Source organism: Pteropus alecto, unplaced genomic scaffold (genome assembly GCF_000325575.1).
Source record: "Pteropus alecto unplaced genomic scaffold, ASM32557v1 scaffold215, whole genome shotgun sequence".
Taxonomy (NCBI): Eukaryota; Metazoa; Chordata; class Mammalia; order Chiroptera; family Pteropodidae; genus Pteropus; species Pteropus alecto.
The window spans coordinates 208,037-224,174 of record NW_006436287.1 but is presented as its reverse complement, the minus strand read 5'-3'; the positions used below and the strand labels follow the sequence as shown (position 1 = coordinate 224,174).

At 36.0% G+C, this 16,138-nt stretch overlaps 1 protein-coding gene across 4 annotated transcripts in view; it reads left to right on the top strand.

Annotated features, from left to right (window-relative positions):
- DDX6 (DEAD-box helicase 6) overlaps positions 1-16,138 on the top strand; it is a 31,103-nt gene that overhangs the window by 734 nt on the left and 14,231 nt on the right. Inside the window, exons 1-6 of one of the 4 annotated variants that reach the window (XM_006912578.3) lie at positions 45-137; positions 2,562-3,019; positions 5,526-5,589; positions 6,465-6,569; positions 13,459-13,588; positions 14,398-14,544. In XM_006912578.3, coding sequence (XP_006912640.1) covers positions 2,820-3,019; positions 5,526-5,589; positions 6,465-6,569; positions 13,459-13,588; positions 14,398-14,544 — 646 coding nt within the window. In that variant the 5' untranslated portion in view covers positions 45-137; positions 2,562-2,819. Of the gene's footprint in view, positions 1-44; positions 169-2,561; positions 3,020-5,525; positions 5,590-6,464; positions 6,570-13,458; positions 13,589-14,397; positions 14,545-16,138 lie in introns of those variants that run through there. The other 3 variants (XM_025047322.1, XM_006912576.3, XM_006912577.3) reach the window with 3 other exon arrangements.

The window sequence follows — 16,138 nt, the reverse complement described above, 5'->3', positions numbered from 1 at the left end:
CGGCGGCGGCGGCAGCGGCAGCCAGGGGCTGGGTGGGGGCGGGAGGAGGTTTCCGAGGAGGAACGAGCCGCCGCCATTTTGGGAGCTTCGAGTCAACAATAAAGGACCGAAGGTGCCGAGCGGGAGTGGCCTCGGCGGTAGGACCCGGGCCCGAGCTGCGGTAGTGGGGTGAGGTGGGGGGGTCAAGGTCAGCGGCGCCGTCGGGTCTGCGGGAAGCCCCTCGGTCGTCGTGGGGGGCGCTCGGAGGCGTAGGCCCAAGGCCTGGATGGGCCCTAGGGAGGAAGGCAGTCGGCAGCTGTGTGGGGTGGGGGCGTCTGAGAGGAGTCGAATGTGGGGATGTTGTGAGCGGCGGGCTCCGTAGAAACAGCGGGCTAAGTACTCGGAGGAGCTTTATAGAAGATGAGAGACTGTGGGACCATGGGGGCGACAAGGACTTAGGGCGATGGTGGAGGTTATAGGGTACGAGGCAGCCCTATAGGGGGCGGCAGGGATGTACAGTAGTGAAGGGCTCGGTTTAGAAAGGGACCAGCAGTTGCTTGATTGGAATAAAGCCTTGTAGATCGATAACGGGAGGCTGATTCTAGAGCCCCGGAGTCGTGGAGGAAAGGAGGGCTTTCTAGGTTAAGGATTTCTCGTTGGGGACTTACAGGGGGAGTCCCTTTTGTTTCCTACTCGCAGAGCTGGTTGCCTGCTCTTGTTGCGCAGATAGGATTGCAGGGCCCCAACCCTTTTGTGTTTATGGTCACAGGGAGGTGACTTGAATTGTGTTGGATTTTTATTTTTATTTTTTTAGAGGGAGAGACAGGGAGAGCAAGAAATTACTGTTCTTCAAGTAGGGGGTTCAAATCACTGGCTTGTTTCTTTCTCTTCGCTCACTCCCTTTTCTCTTCCACAGTCCCTTTACCCCTTCAGAATAAAACAGTCACTCTAACTTGCAGACCCAGCTTAGAGAAACTGCGCTGCTTTTGCAAACAAAAGATCTGGCTGGAGATGACGATACTGTTTTGGGTGTGAAACTGTCAGTTGCTAACTACAATCTGGGAAGTGGTGTAGTTAATTCCGCACGGCGCTCCTCCCAGCTAGTCTTCGTTTCGTTCGTACTTTTGAAATACAGAAATATAACTTGTAAATCTAAATGGGGAAGGAGGGGTCTGAAACATAAAGCTGTAAGTGCAGGTTTCAGTTTAAGAGGGAGCAGTTATCACATAGTCACATTTCGGATCTAGGGGACATAATGAGTCTTAGATGTATGAGGAGTGTAATGATATCGTTTGATCTTTAGAGGTTGCCCTCTTCATCCTCTTAGTGCTTTGCAAACAAGTCTTCTGAACCACTTGATATTGTTGATGGTAATGTAAACCTGCCAATAAGGATACCGTTTACTACCTTGAAACTGAAATTAGGTGGCCGTTAAACACGACCTGCTTAAGAGGTTAATCAGATTCTGGAAGACTCAAATATACCTCTTTGCGTATGTGGTAATCAGGATTTGCTTGTGAGCAACTTTATTTTCAATTTTTTAAAAAAGTAAGACAAATATTTTAGAAAAATTTTGTTTGGCAAGACTTGATGTATGGAAAAATAACCCTAATTAATTAGCTAGTGTATTTTTGGTAAAAAATGTAAAGGAATTAAAAAGGAGCGAACCCATAAGAGTAGGCCTTTATTTTCTGGCCTTTGTAAATTAAGTTTTTATTTACCACATTTTAAAATTGGTTTGGGGAATAATTAAAAATGGAGGTTAACCAGTTTTTTTTTTAAAACAACTATTAATTAGTACTCTGGGTTTCTTGGAAAGTTACGAGTATGTTTAGCCATCTCAGACGTTTTTAAACAGGCAATTTCTTTTTTTTATAATTTTAAAAATATTTTGAGTTAGGATATACTTTTTGAAAAGTGTTATTGAAACGTAGCTAATAGTTTTTAGTATTCAAACATGTGACATATATACATGTCTATATCCCTGCTTCAGTTATTGTTTTAAAGGGCAAAAACTTAAAGGAAAAAAGAAAATACATTTTTCTTCATAAAGTTTAACTTTCGTAGTTGAAATTCATGAGTGCACAAATGCATTGCTTTTTCTGAAAGCATAAAATTAAGTCAAAGGCTCACTTCAGGGATTCTCATTTGCTGTCAGAAATAGAAAAACATTGTCTTCAGATGTAAATTTACATTAGTTGTGTGCTACTTCATTGAGTTTTTATGCAAGTAAGTGTAATAAGTCATTGACTTAGAGAATTCATCAGGGAGGATACTGAAGGGAAGAGATTGTCATTTGACAACTAACGCTAATTTAACCATACTATCTTTCTACCTAATAGTCTCTGGGTTGCTTTGAACTACCAGTTTAAAATGTTTGAGAATGTTTTCAGTGTGGGTTTGGTTTTTAAGGCAGTTCCCCTTTTTGTGTTTCTCCTATCCTGGCTAATGATTTGGTCTAAGTACAGCTGTATTCTTAATTCTTTAAAAAAGGAAAGTTCTTCTAAAGGAGTTTTTAAAAAGGGAAACAACTTTTTTCTAACTTTCCTGTGTTTGCTAACTTAACTTTTTCTTTGTTTCAGATTGAAGTGAGTGAATTTAACTCAACCTTGTTAGAGAGCTTTTTAAAAAATAAAACGATTCGGTGCATGAGAGCAAGTTACTGCTGCTTACCGTTCAGACTTACAGGTGCTTGCCTGCATTGCAATAAAGGACTCAATATTGAGCAAGACATATTTATCTCTTCGTTTTGGAGAGCCTAATAAACTGTTATTACAGTTTCTCTACTGACTTTCAAAGGTTTTGAAGTTTGAAAGAGACATCTTTACAATTAATACAGTATGAGCACGGCCAGAACAGAGAACCCTGTTATAATGGGTCTATCCAGTCAAAATGGTCAGCTGAGGGGCCCTGTGAAGCCTAGTGGTGGCCCCGGAGGAGGGGGCACACAGACACAGCAACAGATGAACCAGCTGAAAAATACCAACACAATCAATAATGGCACTCAGCAGCAAGGACAGAGTATGACCACCACTATTAAGTAAGTGTTGGAATAAATAATAAACACTTGGTGGCGGGGACCAAAGAAATTTCTATTACTTTGTTGTTGACGACTTTATGCCTTATTTTATCCATTTTGATTGCAAGTGGAGAGATGACTTTGTTTTATGGTCAGTAGATATTTGTAATAGAATTTTTTGCAGTTATTTGCAATATGGCCAATAATTTCTGCCATAATTCAGGTTTATTAATGAATATAGGCACAGATGATTTATATTTTGTGTAGATTATTTTTTTTAAACATTTCTGGCTTTCCTAAGTCAGATTCATCTTGTTTTTGCCACTGTGGCTTTTCCCTAGTATTGTTAACTGCACCTTACCCTAGTTTAAATGGCAGTTAAAGCCATTTCAAGTTTAAACTTTAAGGACTTGCCCAGCCTTCTGAACTCTAAACATACTCACAGAAAATTTATCTATAACTTTTAGTTTATGGAACTTTGCTTTTCTACTTTTTTTAAAAAAATAAGTTTTCTCCTTTTAAAAATAGCAAGCAGTTTTATATAGAGAACTCAGGAGTTTGAATTATTGGAAGCACACATCTCTGAATAGTCCCAACCCCCTTGTTGACTTTAAAACTCAAGAGCCTCATCTTATTACAGAATGTTTTCTTTTTAAATCTGCAAGTTTGTAGGTTATTATCTTTGTTCTGCTTTAAATTATTTAAATGGTAACCATTGCTCTAGAGAGTCAGTTAATAGAAAATTAACATTTAAGACTAGATCCCCATTTGAGGTTTGGCTTTGTTGTTAAGAATCTAGCTATGTACCTTGATTTAACGTATAGAAATCTTCTATGATGATGAAACTGGTCAATTGTACTAAAGTATGTTTTATTACAACTTAGATCTTTTCCATGCCTCCAAGCAATTCCTAAAGAAAAATAGCCTTTGTAAGCTACCAGGATATCATAGATGGTTACTGCTATGTGATTCATTAGTGACCTATAAGAATTAATTTCCAGTAGAATCAGTTTGGTCACTGAGAGAAGTGTCATTAATGCATATTCTATTTTTTATAAAGGTGACCACATTACTTAGAATATTTTTTAAATTGCAGTTTGTCTTGGTGAAATATGAGTAGGCTAGCAAAATTTAGGCTATTTTTAATCCTTAAAGGTAGAAACAAAGCTGTATTATTTCATTATGAGAGTATTTTCTCCTTAAATTCTAATTTAAGACAACAGTGGATTTTTTTTTTCTTATTTGCCTCTCCTAGGATTAATGGTTTCTTTTCAGTTCTGTGGGTCTCTTAAATCTTACTTCAAATGTCATTTTTTCAGTGAAGGTTTCTAGATCCCATCAACTGTCTCAGAACTCTTCAACTACTTACCTATATTACTTATTTTCTCATTTTAAATACTTCGTTTATAAATTCCTCGTGGACAGAGTGCCTGCATTTTATCTTATGCATTTTTATTCATTATTACATTTAACAGTGTGGTAAGCTGGCCTACTACAATATTCAGCTGACATATTTGCTCAGAAACTTTGATGTGATATAGGCTGAGGTAAAAGGCTTTAGTAACCTTGGAATTGGTACCAGTTATCTTGTTAGAGTATCTTGGATTATGTGGGACCTAATTTTAAGTAAAATAAATGCTCATCTTTCTAAATCAAGACTCATGATGTTTGGGGGGCTCTGATTAAATAAGAGTCACTGTAATGAAATCAGTAGAAATTTTAAAGACAACACAATTGAAAGCATTGTTTGCTTTAGTGGCAGATTTTTTTTTCCTGTTAGATGCTTTGTATGTTAGAGGTTTTTGCCAGACCTAAAGATTTTTTAAATTATATTTTCCTTATTTTTTCTTTCATGGATTCATGTAAAAGATTAAGAGATGTTCATTAACAGCTAATATTGAGCTCTGTTTTGCCATACACTGTGCTGAGAGCTTTATATAAATTATTTGGTATAATTTTTAACTCATTTTATGTATGAGAGAATGGAAGCTTAGAAAAGTAAGAGAGTACTCGCCCTATTTAAAGCTTGATTTTAAACTCTAGTTACTAAGTTCTATCAAACTATTGCCATGCAGAAATTTGAAACCAGTGTTGCTAAAGCTTCCAGGTTTTTGTTTTTGTTTTGTTTTTAAGAAAAGCCAGAATCTGGACTTCTACACAAAATCTAATTTTAAATGTTGGCAACTGATTTAAATTAAAACACTACATGTAGGTCAAACAAAACACATGGGTTCCCAGTTGGGACAACAGTTGCACTATTGTTACACTGTACTGCTTCTCTTAAGATGGTTGCCTTATTCTTTTCTATCTTGATATTTTTTTTAATCCTCCCTGCATTGTTGTTCTTTGTAAGAAGAGCAGTTTTTCTAAAATTGTTTATCTGTTAACTATATTTTTAAGTAAAATGGCAATATATTAAACTTGCTGTGCTTCTTAGAACTTAATTATAATTGAGATGAATTATTTTCGTATTATTAGAATAGTGGTGCTCTGAATTCTGATACTTTAATTTTATTATATTCTCTAGACCTGGTGATGACTGGAAAAAGACTTTAAAACTCCCTCCAAAGGACCTAAGAATCAAAACTTCGGTAAGTTGGTTGTAAAATTCAAGTGGGAAATGGTGTGGGAACTCTAAAAGTGCAGTAGTTACTTAATAACAATAAGGACTATATGTTCACTCTTAAGTTGAAATGGTTGAAATAGTATAGATCATATATGATGAATTGTCAAAAAATTCCACTATTTGGAGGAATTATATTAATGTGTATCTACATACTGATATTGGGTTTGTATGTATGTATATCTTATTTAATTTATGGAATGCTTTTATGGTTTTTAGGGCATTTTCTCGAAATTCTCTTTTGTTCTCAGCACAGTAAGGTTCAGGCTAGGTATTATCTCCATTTTGTAGATGAGAACATGGAAGTTGAGGGGTTCTCTTATTAGCCCACTATTTTCAACCAGGGATGGTTTTTGTCCCCGAGAGGGTATTTCGCAATAGCTAGAAACATTTTTGGATATCACAGCTGTGGAAATGCTACAGGATAGCCTCTTAAAGAATTTTCTGGCCCAAATGTCAATATTGCTGAGCTTGAGTAACCCCATTTTAGACTAGGATAATTGTAGGCAGTGAGTGGTGCAGCTAGGGTTTAACTTGACATCTTGTGATTTGCAGTTCACAGCATGATTCTTATATAAAAATAACAGTATTCACTTGTCTTTAGAAGACCATCACCCCATGGTGGCCTTTTTCCAAACACAATCTTTAAATGGCTTGTGTGTGTTAGAGAGTGGTTATTCTTTAGAAATAGTTGAAATATATATCAAGGCAGACCTAATCTACATATATTTGTATTTCAAATGGGGTAAATAAAGAATTAGTTTCTCAAACAAACTTTCATAAGCATGCTAACTAGCAAAGGAATGGAGTTGTACTTTATTTGGTTGTTGTTTATTTGACTAGGATGTGACCTCCACAAAAGGAAATGAGTTTGAAGATTATTGTTTGAAACGGGAGTTACTGATGGGAATTTTTGAAATGGGCTGGGAAAAGCCATCTCCTATTCAGGTATGTTTCCCCTTTTTATCCTGTGTATAATGTTTGAGTTAAGCATTATGTGCGCTTTTTTTTTTTTTTTTCCCGATCTGCGGGGATGATAAAATGAACCAACATTTGTCTCATATGTACACACTCACCTATATATGTGCACATATACTTTCCTGGAACCTTTTAACGGTAAGTTACAAAATCATGGCCCATTATCTTTAAATATTTCAGTGTATTTCCTAAGAATAGGAATATTCTCTTGTATAACCATAGTACAGTTATTTTCTGTCAAGTTAATATTAATACAATATTTTAATCTCATCTGTCATTTGTATTCTGATTTTTAATTGACCCTGAAATGTCCTTTTTGCACTTTATTCCTTTTCTGTATAGGATCCATCCTTAGGATCAGGTATTACGTATGGTTGTTAACGTCTCTTTAATCTCTTTTAATTGTGAGCATTTCCCTGGTCTTTTATGACATTGACATTAAAAATACAGCCCCTTTCCTTTTTCAAATAGAACATTCCTCATTTTGGGTGTGTCTCATGTTTCCACGTGATTCGATTCAAATTACACGTTCTTAGCCAAAACACTGCAGAAGTCATGTTAGGCCTTTTCAGGACATCAGATCTGGAGGTATACACGGTGTCTGTTTGTTTCTCATTAGTGATTTTAATTTTGATTATTCTGTTGGTGCGTCTGATTTCTACTACAAATTCACTGCTTATTTTTCTTCTCTTGAAACTAATGAGCAAGCAGTCTATAGGAAGCACTTTAAAATTGTGCAGATCCTACTTTCCATCAAAATTTCCCCTAGTCTTAGCATCCATTGATGAACTAATCTTTGTCCCACTCTAGTACTTCCTCCACATTGGCCTTATAAAGAAGAGCCTTCTCTTATCTCATACTTAGGTATTTATAAACTGTGGGCTCATGAATTCCTTTTTTTCCCCAATAATATTTTTGTGGTCAAACCTTCAGATTTGGCCAGTGAGAGCTCCTTCAAGCTGGTTCCTTTGTTTTTGTAAGATGGCCCTCTTTTTTTTCTGATAAGACTTTTTTTAGAGCAGTTTTAAGTTCATAGCACTTGAGCAAAAGATAGGGAGATTTCCCATAAACCTCTGCCCCTGCTCATGTCTAGCCTCTCCCATTATCAGCATCCTCCACAAGAGTGCTACATTTGTTATAACTGATGACCTACATTGACACATATCACCCAAATTCTATTGTTTACATTAGGGTTCACTCTTGGTGTGTTGTACATTCTATGAGTTTAAACAAATGTATAATGACATGTATCCACTGTTATAGTATCATGCAGAATAGTTTCACCACTCCAAAAATCCTCTTCTCTACCTCTTCACTCCTTCCTCCCCCCTTTTTCTTGAGCACTTCCTTTTATGGTACATCATGATTACACATTTACCTGTACCTACCCTGCCCCAGCATTGGATTCAGCTGTTTCTCCAGGAAACTTTGATTCCAGTTGGTGGGGAGTAGTATTAGAGACCAAGATCTGAGTAATAGGTGTACTCTTTGCTCCTTGGCCCTTTCAGTGGAAAGAGCAAGGGAATATGTGTATACATATATGTACATGTTCACATAAACATGCACTGTTCATTTATAGATTTGATAAACATGTCTGTTGTTTTATGTAAGTTAAGATGGTTGAATCCAAGCTGTACTAAGGACAAACCCTGTGACATCACTGAGCACTTTTTTGTTGACCAAACATTTGTTGAGTGACCTAAGAAGTTTTAGATACAGGGTGTTGTGTTGAACAAGGCAGATTGGGGTTCCTGCCCTCACAGTCTGGACAGCTAATGGTACAGATAATTTCAGTGTAACATAATGGGCCCCTTTCTAGTCAGAATTACACATATGTGCAGCCATTAGGCGAAGATGAAAAAACCTGGAGGAAGTTTTCTATGTTCCAAGCAGAAAACACTGTATCCCAGGGATTGTCTAGGGGCGAAAGTTTGCCTTTGTGGACAAACTGAAAGACGTGTTTATGGCTGGAGAAAGTACCAAGATAATGTTATACATCACCAGATAGGCAACTTGAGTGTAGATATTAAAATTATTTAGGAATCTTTTTTTCTATAATGTAGTTCACGTTAATCCATGAAACTACATTAGGAATGAAAACTCTTACAAGAGCTCTTCTGTAGGGTCTGTATCATTCAACTTTGTATTTCTAATATTTAGCAAGATATGTGACAGGAAATAGGCCCTCAGATGTTTAGTTGTATGTCGAGTGCTTTGATAACTTAGTGTAGAGAACTGTTTAAGGGCACTGGCTTTGCAGTCAGACTGCCCAGGTTGAATCCCAACTCCACTCCTTTCTAAGTTGATTATTTGAGATACCTTTCTGAGCCTCAGTTTCTTGACCTATAATATAATTGATATTATAGTATATGCCATGGAGCTGCTGTGAAGATTAAGTGAGGTGATTCATGTTAGTATACTTGATACAGTGCCTAGTATGAGATAAATGCTCAATAAACATTATGGATTATTAATTCAAATAATAGTTTTATCAGAAGAGATTAGTTCATTTAGCAGAGTTAATGGATCTTTGTTGGCTTCTTTTCTCACTTTTGTATTAAAATTGACTTTTTTTTTTGTGCTTTCAGTGTTAGTATAGCATATAGACAGTTAATTCTCTGGCCTACTATTCACTTTGCCTTTTCGCTGTTTTTCCCTGAGACTCTCTGGAAAACACGATAATGCGTTTCTTAGAGTTATTGAGTGTAACAAACGATAGGTTATTAGGATTTTACTCAAATGGAAATTTAGAAATCCTCTAGTAAAATCCAACCTCATGATTGGCTGCCTTCTATTCATTCTGTTCTTATCTACCATCTCTCCTTACTTGGTTTCCTGTTTGTTCCCCCCCGCCCCAAAATGTATCTGTTGTCTTCTGTCGTACTTAGTTTTACCTGGCATTTTTTCCCCCAAATATAAAAGCCTCCTTGATTAGATGGGTGTCATTTGCATTTGAATCTTTTGTAAGAGATAGAATTTAGTTGCAATTTGGCTGTAAGATTATTGGAAAATGAGTCATTTAAAATGATATTCTCTCAAAAGATTTTATACTAACAGGCTAGACCCAGGTATACTACAGTTTGCTCCCACACATCTTTTTGGTCATGCCATCTGTGACTCTAGTTAAAGTCTGAGTGCTGTGCTCAGCAGCATAACTATGCCATTGTTAAGACATAGCTTTATAGGAACACAGTCTTCTTTGGAGGGCATGAGAACCTACTGTTCTGCTTAATTAACATTGTGAAACACCTTCTATTAACTCTGAGATGATTAAGAGGTGACAGGTCTTACTGCTTCCAGACTGTAGGCACAACTTTTGAAGAATTTTTAGATAAGTGATGAATGTAAGGTAGTCTATTATTGGGGGAAATATAAAAGTTCCTTACTGTTGGCAACAAAGTTCCATATCAGGTCAAGAATCTCAAGTTATTTTGAGAAATCAAGTCTAATAATGATTAATAGTTTATTACTTATGGTTAGGAATTATAGCATTCTTAGTCTTTTTATAAATCATTCTTCCTGCTAACATGGATTTATTATGGCTAAAGGTTGTTTTTCTAAATCCCCCAAAAATCTTTAAATGCATTTCCCTGTTGATGACTATGGTAAATCGGGGTGTGTTCCTTAATTTAGAGATACTATTTTTGAAATTACTAGCTTCCATTTATTTCTAGGTAGCAACAGATATCTGACAGCCGTTGCTGTTTTCTCCACGATGCCCATATATTTCCTCCTGAAATTTAGGCTCTTAAGCCTAATGGCCATAGGAAGTAAAGAGCAGCAGCTATTCTAAAAGCATCTAGTTGGGCAGTTTTGAACTTTTTAGATACCATAGTTGAGTAAAATTCCTCTCAGTACTAGGAAAATGGAAAGTATATTATTCTTTATGGGCAACAGAAACCAACTTGGACTAACTTAAGAAAAAAAGAAACCTATCAGGAGTTTCCAAGATTAGGGAGAAGTCTGGAGAAACACACTTGGAATTAATTAGCCAAGAACTGAGGAAGCTCTGAAGGGCCTAGGAAGGTATAAGTTGTTGTAGGTTGCACTACAACAATTTAAATTCTTAGAAGGGAGCCTGGCCTCAGTCATTGTCTACCTACCATTTGGCTGAGGAGGTCGATTAGACTATCCAGTAGAGTGGAGGAGAGTAATTGCTCAGAAAGAAGTTAGGGTACGACTAAGAAAGGGATATGGATACTAGAGTAACCAGAACACATCAAATACATCACATATTGGATCGATCCCTAGACCTTACAGCTGAACCTGGACTTGGAAAGCTAAAGTGGCAGGATCAGACCTAAGGTTTAGGTTGGGTTATATTAAGATATATTAAGATTATCACACAGGTAACACATTTAAAGTATACAACTTAATTTTTTTGTGTACTCGGTTTTGCAGCCATTACTACAATTAATTTTAGAACATTATCACCCCCAAAAGAAATTACTTTAGCAGCCACTAATCTACTTTTTATTTCTGTGGATTTGCCTATTCTGGACATTTCATATAAACAGAATTACGCAATGTATGATTTCTTGTGGCTGGTTTCTTTGACTTAGCATTTTTTTTAGGGTTCATCCATGTAACATGTATCAATACTTTATTTCTTTTTATTGTTGAATAATGCATTATATGGCTGTACCACATTTTGGTTTAGCCATCAATTGGTTGTTTTCACTGTTGGCTATTATGAATAATATTGCTGTGAACATTTATGTACAAGTTTTATATGGAGATGTCTTCATTTTTCTAGGCTATATATCTAGGTGTGGAATTGCTGGTTCATATGGTAGACACTGTTCAACCATTTGAGGAACTGCTAGACTTTTCCAAAGTGGCTGTCCATTCCCACTAGTAGTGTATGAAAATTCTGGTTTCTCCACATTCTCAACTACGTGTTGTTATTTGCAGACCTAAGTTCAAATCATGGTTCTGGCATTTCTTGCTTTGTGACCTTGGGCAAAACAATCTCTCAGGATTCATTTTGTCAATTGTAAGACAAAAAGTACCTAACTTGAAGGGCTGTAAATAATATAAAGTATCTACCTAGCAGAGTGCCTAGCACACAGTAAGTTTTAAAGAGTTTTTAGCTTTCTTCCTTCTTTTTCTTCTTGGCAGCTTGCCATGAATTTCTCTTGGGTTTCAGAGCTCTCCGAGCCTAACTTTGAATTTGCTTCCTATTATTTATTCTTTCTAGGGAACAGTGGTAAGAGACTTTGGATGTGCTGAATTCCCTGACTACTAATGGGCCATCAAAAAGGCAAAGTATCAATGCATCTTAACTTACAGGCTAGCTAGCTTACTTTGTTAAAGCCTTATCCTTAAACAGTTTCTGTAGAATATAAGGCTTATCAGAGGAATGGAAGTCAGTGGCCTCAATAAATCAAGACAAATTCAAAGTGGGAATTGGGATAACCCCAATCTAATGCTACTGTACCTCACTTCATTCAAAAATTTTAGAGTTTTAAAGGACCTGACTCAGAAAGTCATTGGAAGACCCTTGGAGACCACCTACCCCTCTCTCCTCCCCCCCCTTTTTTTTCTGCTATAGAACCAAGTAGTGCAGGTACCCTATTTAAAAACCGTAGAAGAGAATGAACCACTGGGGGTAATGGGTCTCCAGAACAACTGAAGATTAACAGTTAACTCAAAATAGGAGGGAAGAGATTAAGACAGAATGGTTAAAGCCAAGATTTTTCTTCTTTGACCTGCTTTACCATAATAAGCAGACTGTTTAATGCTAATCACTGGACCATTTTCACAGTTCTGGCAGCTTATTATTGTGACCAGATGGAACCCATCTGACTCCTGTGATTGGAGTTCTAGGTAGAATTAGCGTCATGGTGGGAAATGGAAGTCGTTATACTTATGACTTTGGTATTTCTACAATAAAATTTTCAAAGTGCTAGAGATAGTTGTTTTGATCATTAGCGCAGGCATAGAACTAATTCTTGCAGTGATTATGAATCTCCTAATTTATTTTCCTAATTTTTTAGTTTTAGAAATTAAAAATTTTTATTTAGAAACAAATGTTCTCCTTCCTCCTTATTTATACCTGTTCTGCCTTTTTAGTTTGTCTCTGTATGTGTAATTTTCAGTAATTGTTGGAAATCCTTTGTTATTGTGTAGGAAATTTGTCCTGAATTATAGGAAATACTGCTATCTTCCACGAAACAAACTTGATGAAGTAAGCTAAATAGGAAAATGAGAGTCACCTTTAGTGATGTGACCATGGATTGAAATAACTGGAATAGATCATTTGAGCACGTTTCAGGACAGAGAAGTTGGCTATGAGACAGACATTAGAGGTTTATGTAATATAACAAATAGCATATAGGACCTGTGGTTTAACTTTTCCAGCCTTTTTCTGCTTTGTGCAAAGATAAGTTGTCCAGGCTACAATTTTTCATTGTAAAATTGGCTTATTAATCTTAAAATAACATATATAGTCTTTCCTTTGTATTGTTTGTGTCATTTTTTTCCTTCAGTTTTTAATTGTGAAATGTCTTATGCTTTTTACCTGTGAGCTGAAGATCCTCCTCTTTCTTTATTGTCAGTGCTCAGCTTCCTTAGCCCATATACGCACTCACATACACACTCTCATATGTAGTTTTTTCTGTTTTTTTTTTTTTACATTGGGATACAATTTACTGTATATTCTATGAGCAGTTTTGGTAAATATCGGTTGATAATGATGGTGATGTTAACTGGTCCTGCTAATTTACTTGGTCTCTACTTACAGAATGCAAATGTAAGACACTTTAAAGCAATACTGAAGAGGTATACCTTTAGCATATTTTAGAGAAGAATTTGCTTATGAACTTTTTATTCACAGTTAATTTGCATTGTCTTATAGGAGGAGAGCATTCCCATTGCTTTATCTGGTAGGGATATTTTAGCTAGAGCAAAAAATGGAACAGGCAAGAGCGGTGCCTACCTCATTCCCTTACTTGAACGGCTAGACCTGAAGAAGGACAATATACAAGGTTAGTTTGTTTCAATTTTTTAAATGGCGGTTTAAACCTTAGAACTATGTAAAAGTTCTTTTTTAGTCAGAATTTACATAGTCTAGAATTAATATACCCTTTTTACAACTTTTAAAACAGTTTTGACAACATTCCAGTGAGATACAGAAACGCTAAGATCATGAGAAGTTAAATTATCTGATGTTGCTACTTGTAAACTGTGGAACTGAATTGTTTTTGTGACAGCTGTGTTTCTGTAAGTTCCTTGTAGAAACATGAATCTTATTAAAGCCTTTGGTTTTGGAATTTTAAGAGCTTAGGCAATAGGGAAGAAATAAATTTCCATAGTCATACTCCGAGTAAGCTAACAGAGCTTTCACCTTTAAAACATTTTATTAAATTTTCAGCTTTCTTGATCTGTAATTATCATTTATCCCATCTTCCCTTTATCTTCTTTCATATACTAGAAACGAACCTAGGCAGCAGGAGTTTTCCTATTTGGGTGTTAGAGAGTCTCCTACTGGAATATTAATCTAATAAGCTTTGAACTAATGGTTGCAAACTCAACCCTTTAAAGGTTTGTAACTACGAGTAGTACAAGATTTGTGTAGCAGTATTGTCATGAGAAAGCCTGAATCCAGAACATTACTAGGTTCTCTTTTTTAAAAAAATTTACTCATTTGACATTGTAGAATTGGTTAGGCCTATTATGTTTTAACTTTTAATATGTCTCAGTATCCACATTGCAAGGGGCAGTATTTCTGTAGCTTCTTAAAGTCTCAGATGTATTTTTTTTTTTTCTCTTTTCTCTATTGCTTGATATTTTCCAGCAATGGTGATTGTTCCCACTAGAGAACTTGCTCTACAGGTCAGTCAAATTTGCATCCAGGTCAGCAAACACATGGGAGGGGCCAAAGTGATGGCAACCACAGGAGGAACCAATTTACGGGATGACATAATGAGGCTTGATGACACAGGTAGGAAATGACTAAGGTGGTTTAGCTCTCTGAGTGCAATTTCACACACAAATTTTTCCTTTCAGTAACTTATCAAAAAATTGTTTTTAAGAATAAGGACCAGAAACACTGCAGTAGAAAAACGAATAAAGGAAAAGACAGTCTCATTCAAGAAAAAAAGACAAATGACAATAATTGAAATAGTATTAAACCTTGACAGTAACTTTTGAAAATGTAAATAAAAGCAGCAAATTGATATTATGCCTATATGACTGGCAAGGCAAAAAAAACAGTAACTAGCAATGTGAGTTGGTGGAGAAATAGGCTGTCTTTTGCAACATGGAGGTATAAATTGATGCAATTGCTGGTGGGCAAGATGGCATTATATTTCAAAATTATAAATGTATATTTTCAAGAATCTTTCCTAAATAGCACATGCAAGGTTGTTCACTACAGTGTGGTTTGAAGTACTGAAAAATTGGAACAATCGAAATATCAGAGGAGATTGGCTAAATACATGGGGATATTATCTGAATGGAATTCCACACAGCCATTAAAGAATGAAGCTGATCTGTATCAGTTTTTATGAAGAGTTCTCCATGATACATTATTCGAGTGGAAAAGGATAAAACAGCAAGAATGAGATCCACTTATGTAAAATTATACATAAAACTTATGATTGTCATTAGCTTAATTGCTATATTCATACTGCATAGTTATTGAAAATGATTATCTCATTTGATCCTTTTAACAACCTTTTGAAGACCTTTGCTCTAGTTTATAGACAAACTACTATATCAGAAGCTTGGTATGCCTTTTGTTATTCATTAGGGATTGTCCTAAAATAAGGAAATATGCTCCTTACTTGGAGCAGGTGATTTTGGAAGCTGTATCCCACCCGTTATAGAGGTGAAACAAACAAGTTTTCTCTAGCCAACCTAAGATGAAATGGAAATCTATATCCTGAAATACATCTTTGCTTTTTTATACTACAGTAGTCACCCTTTTAACCATGAGGGATGTGTTCCAAGATCCCCAGTGGATACCTGTTTTGGAACCATGGATAGTACGAAACCTTGTATATACTATTTTTTACCTATACGTGACTATGGTAAAGATTAATTTATGAATTAGGCATGGTAAGCGATGAACAACAACTAGTAATAAAATAGAACAGTTATAGCAGTATACTGTAATAAAAGTTATGTGAATGTGGTCTCTCTGTTCACATCTACTACCTATAACTTTAATACCTTTTCCATCTTAACTAAGCATTTAACATGTACGGTGCCTGTAATTCTCATTTTGAGGTGCAACAGCAAAATTAGCACAAATATCTTTTTTTTTACACAGCTTCAAGGATACAAGATTGATTCTTACTATAGATTTTAGCATATAATTTTTTTCATAATTATGATGTTGAGAACTTTTACCTTTTAACTTGAAGCACTTTTCCAGCTTTCCTTTGGCATATTCCAAATTGTTAGTATCACCCTCTTGTGATTTGGGCCATTTAATTAAGTAAAAAAAAGTTACTTGAACACAAGCACTGAGATAACCACAACAGTCAATCTGACAATTTAGACAGCTACTAAGTGACTAACAGGTGGCAGGT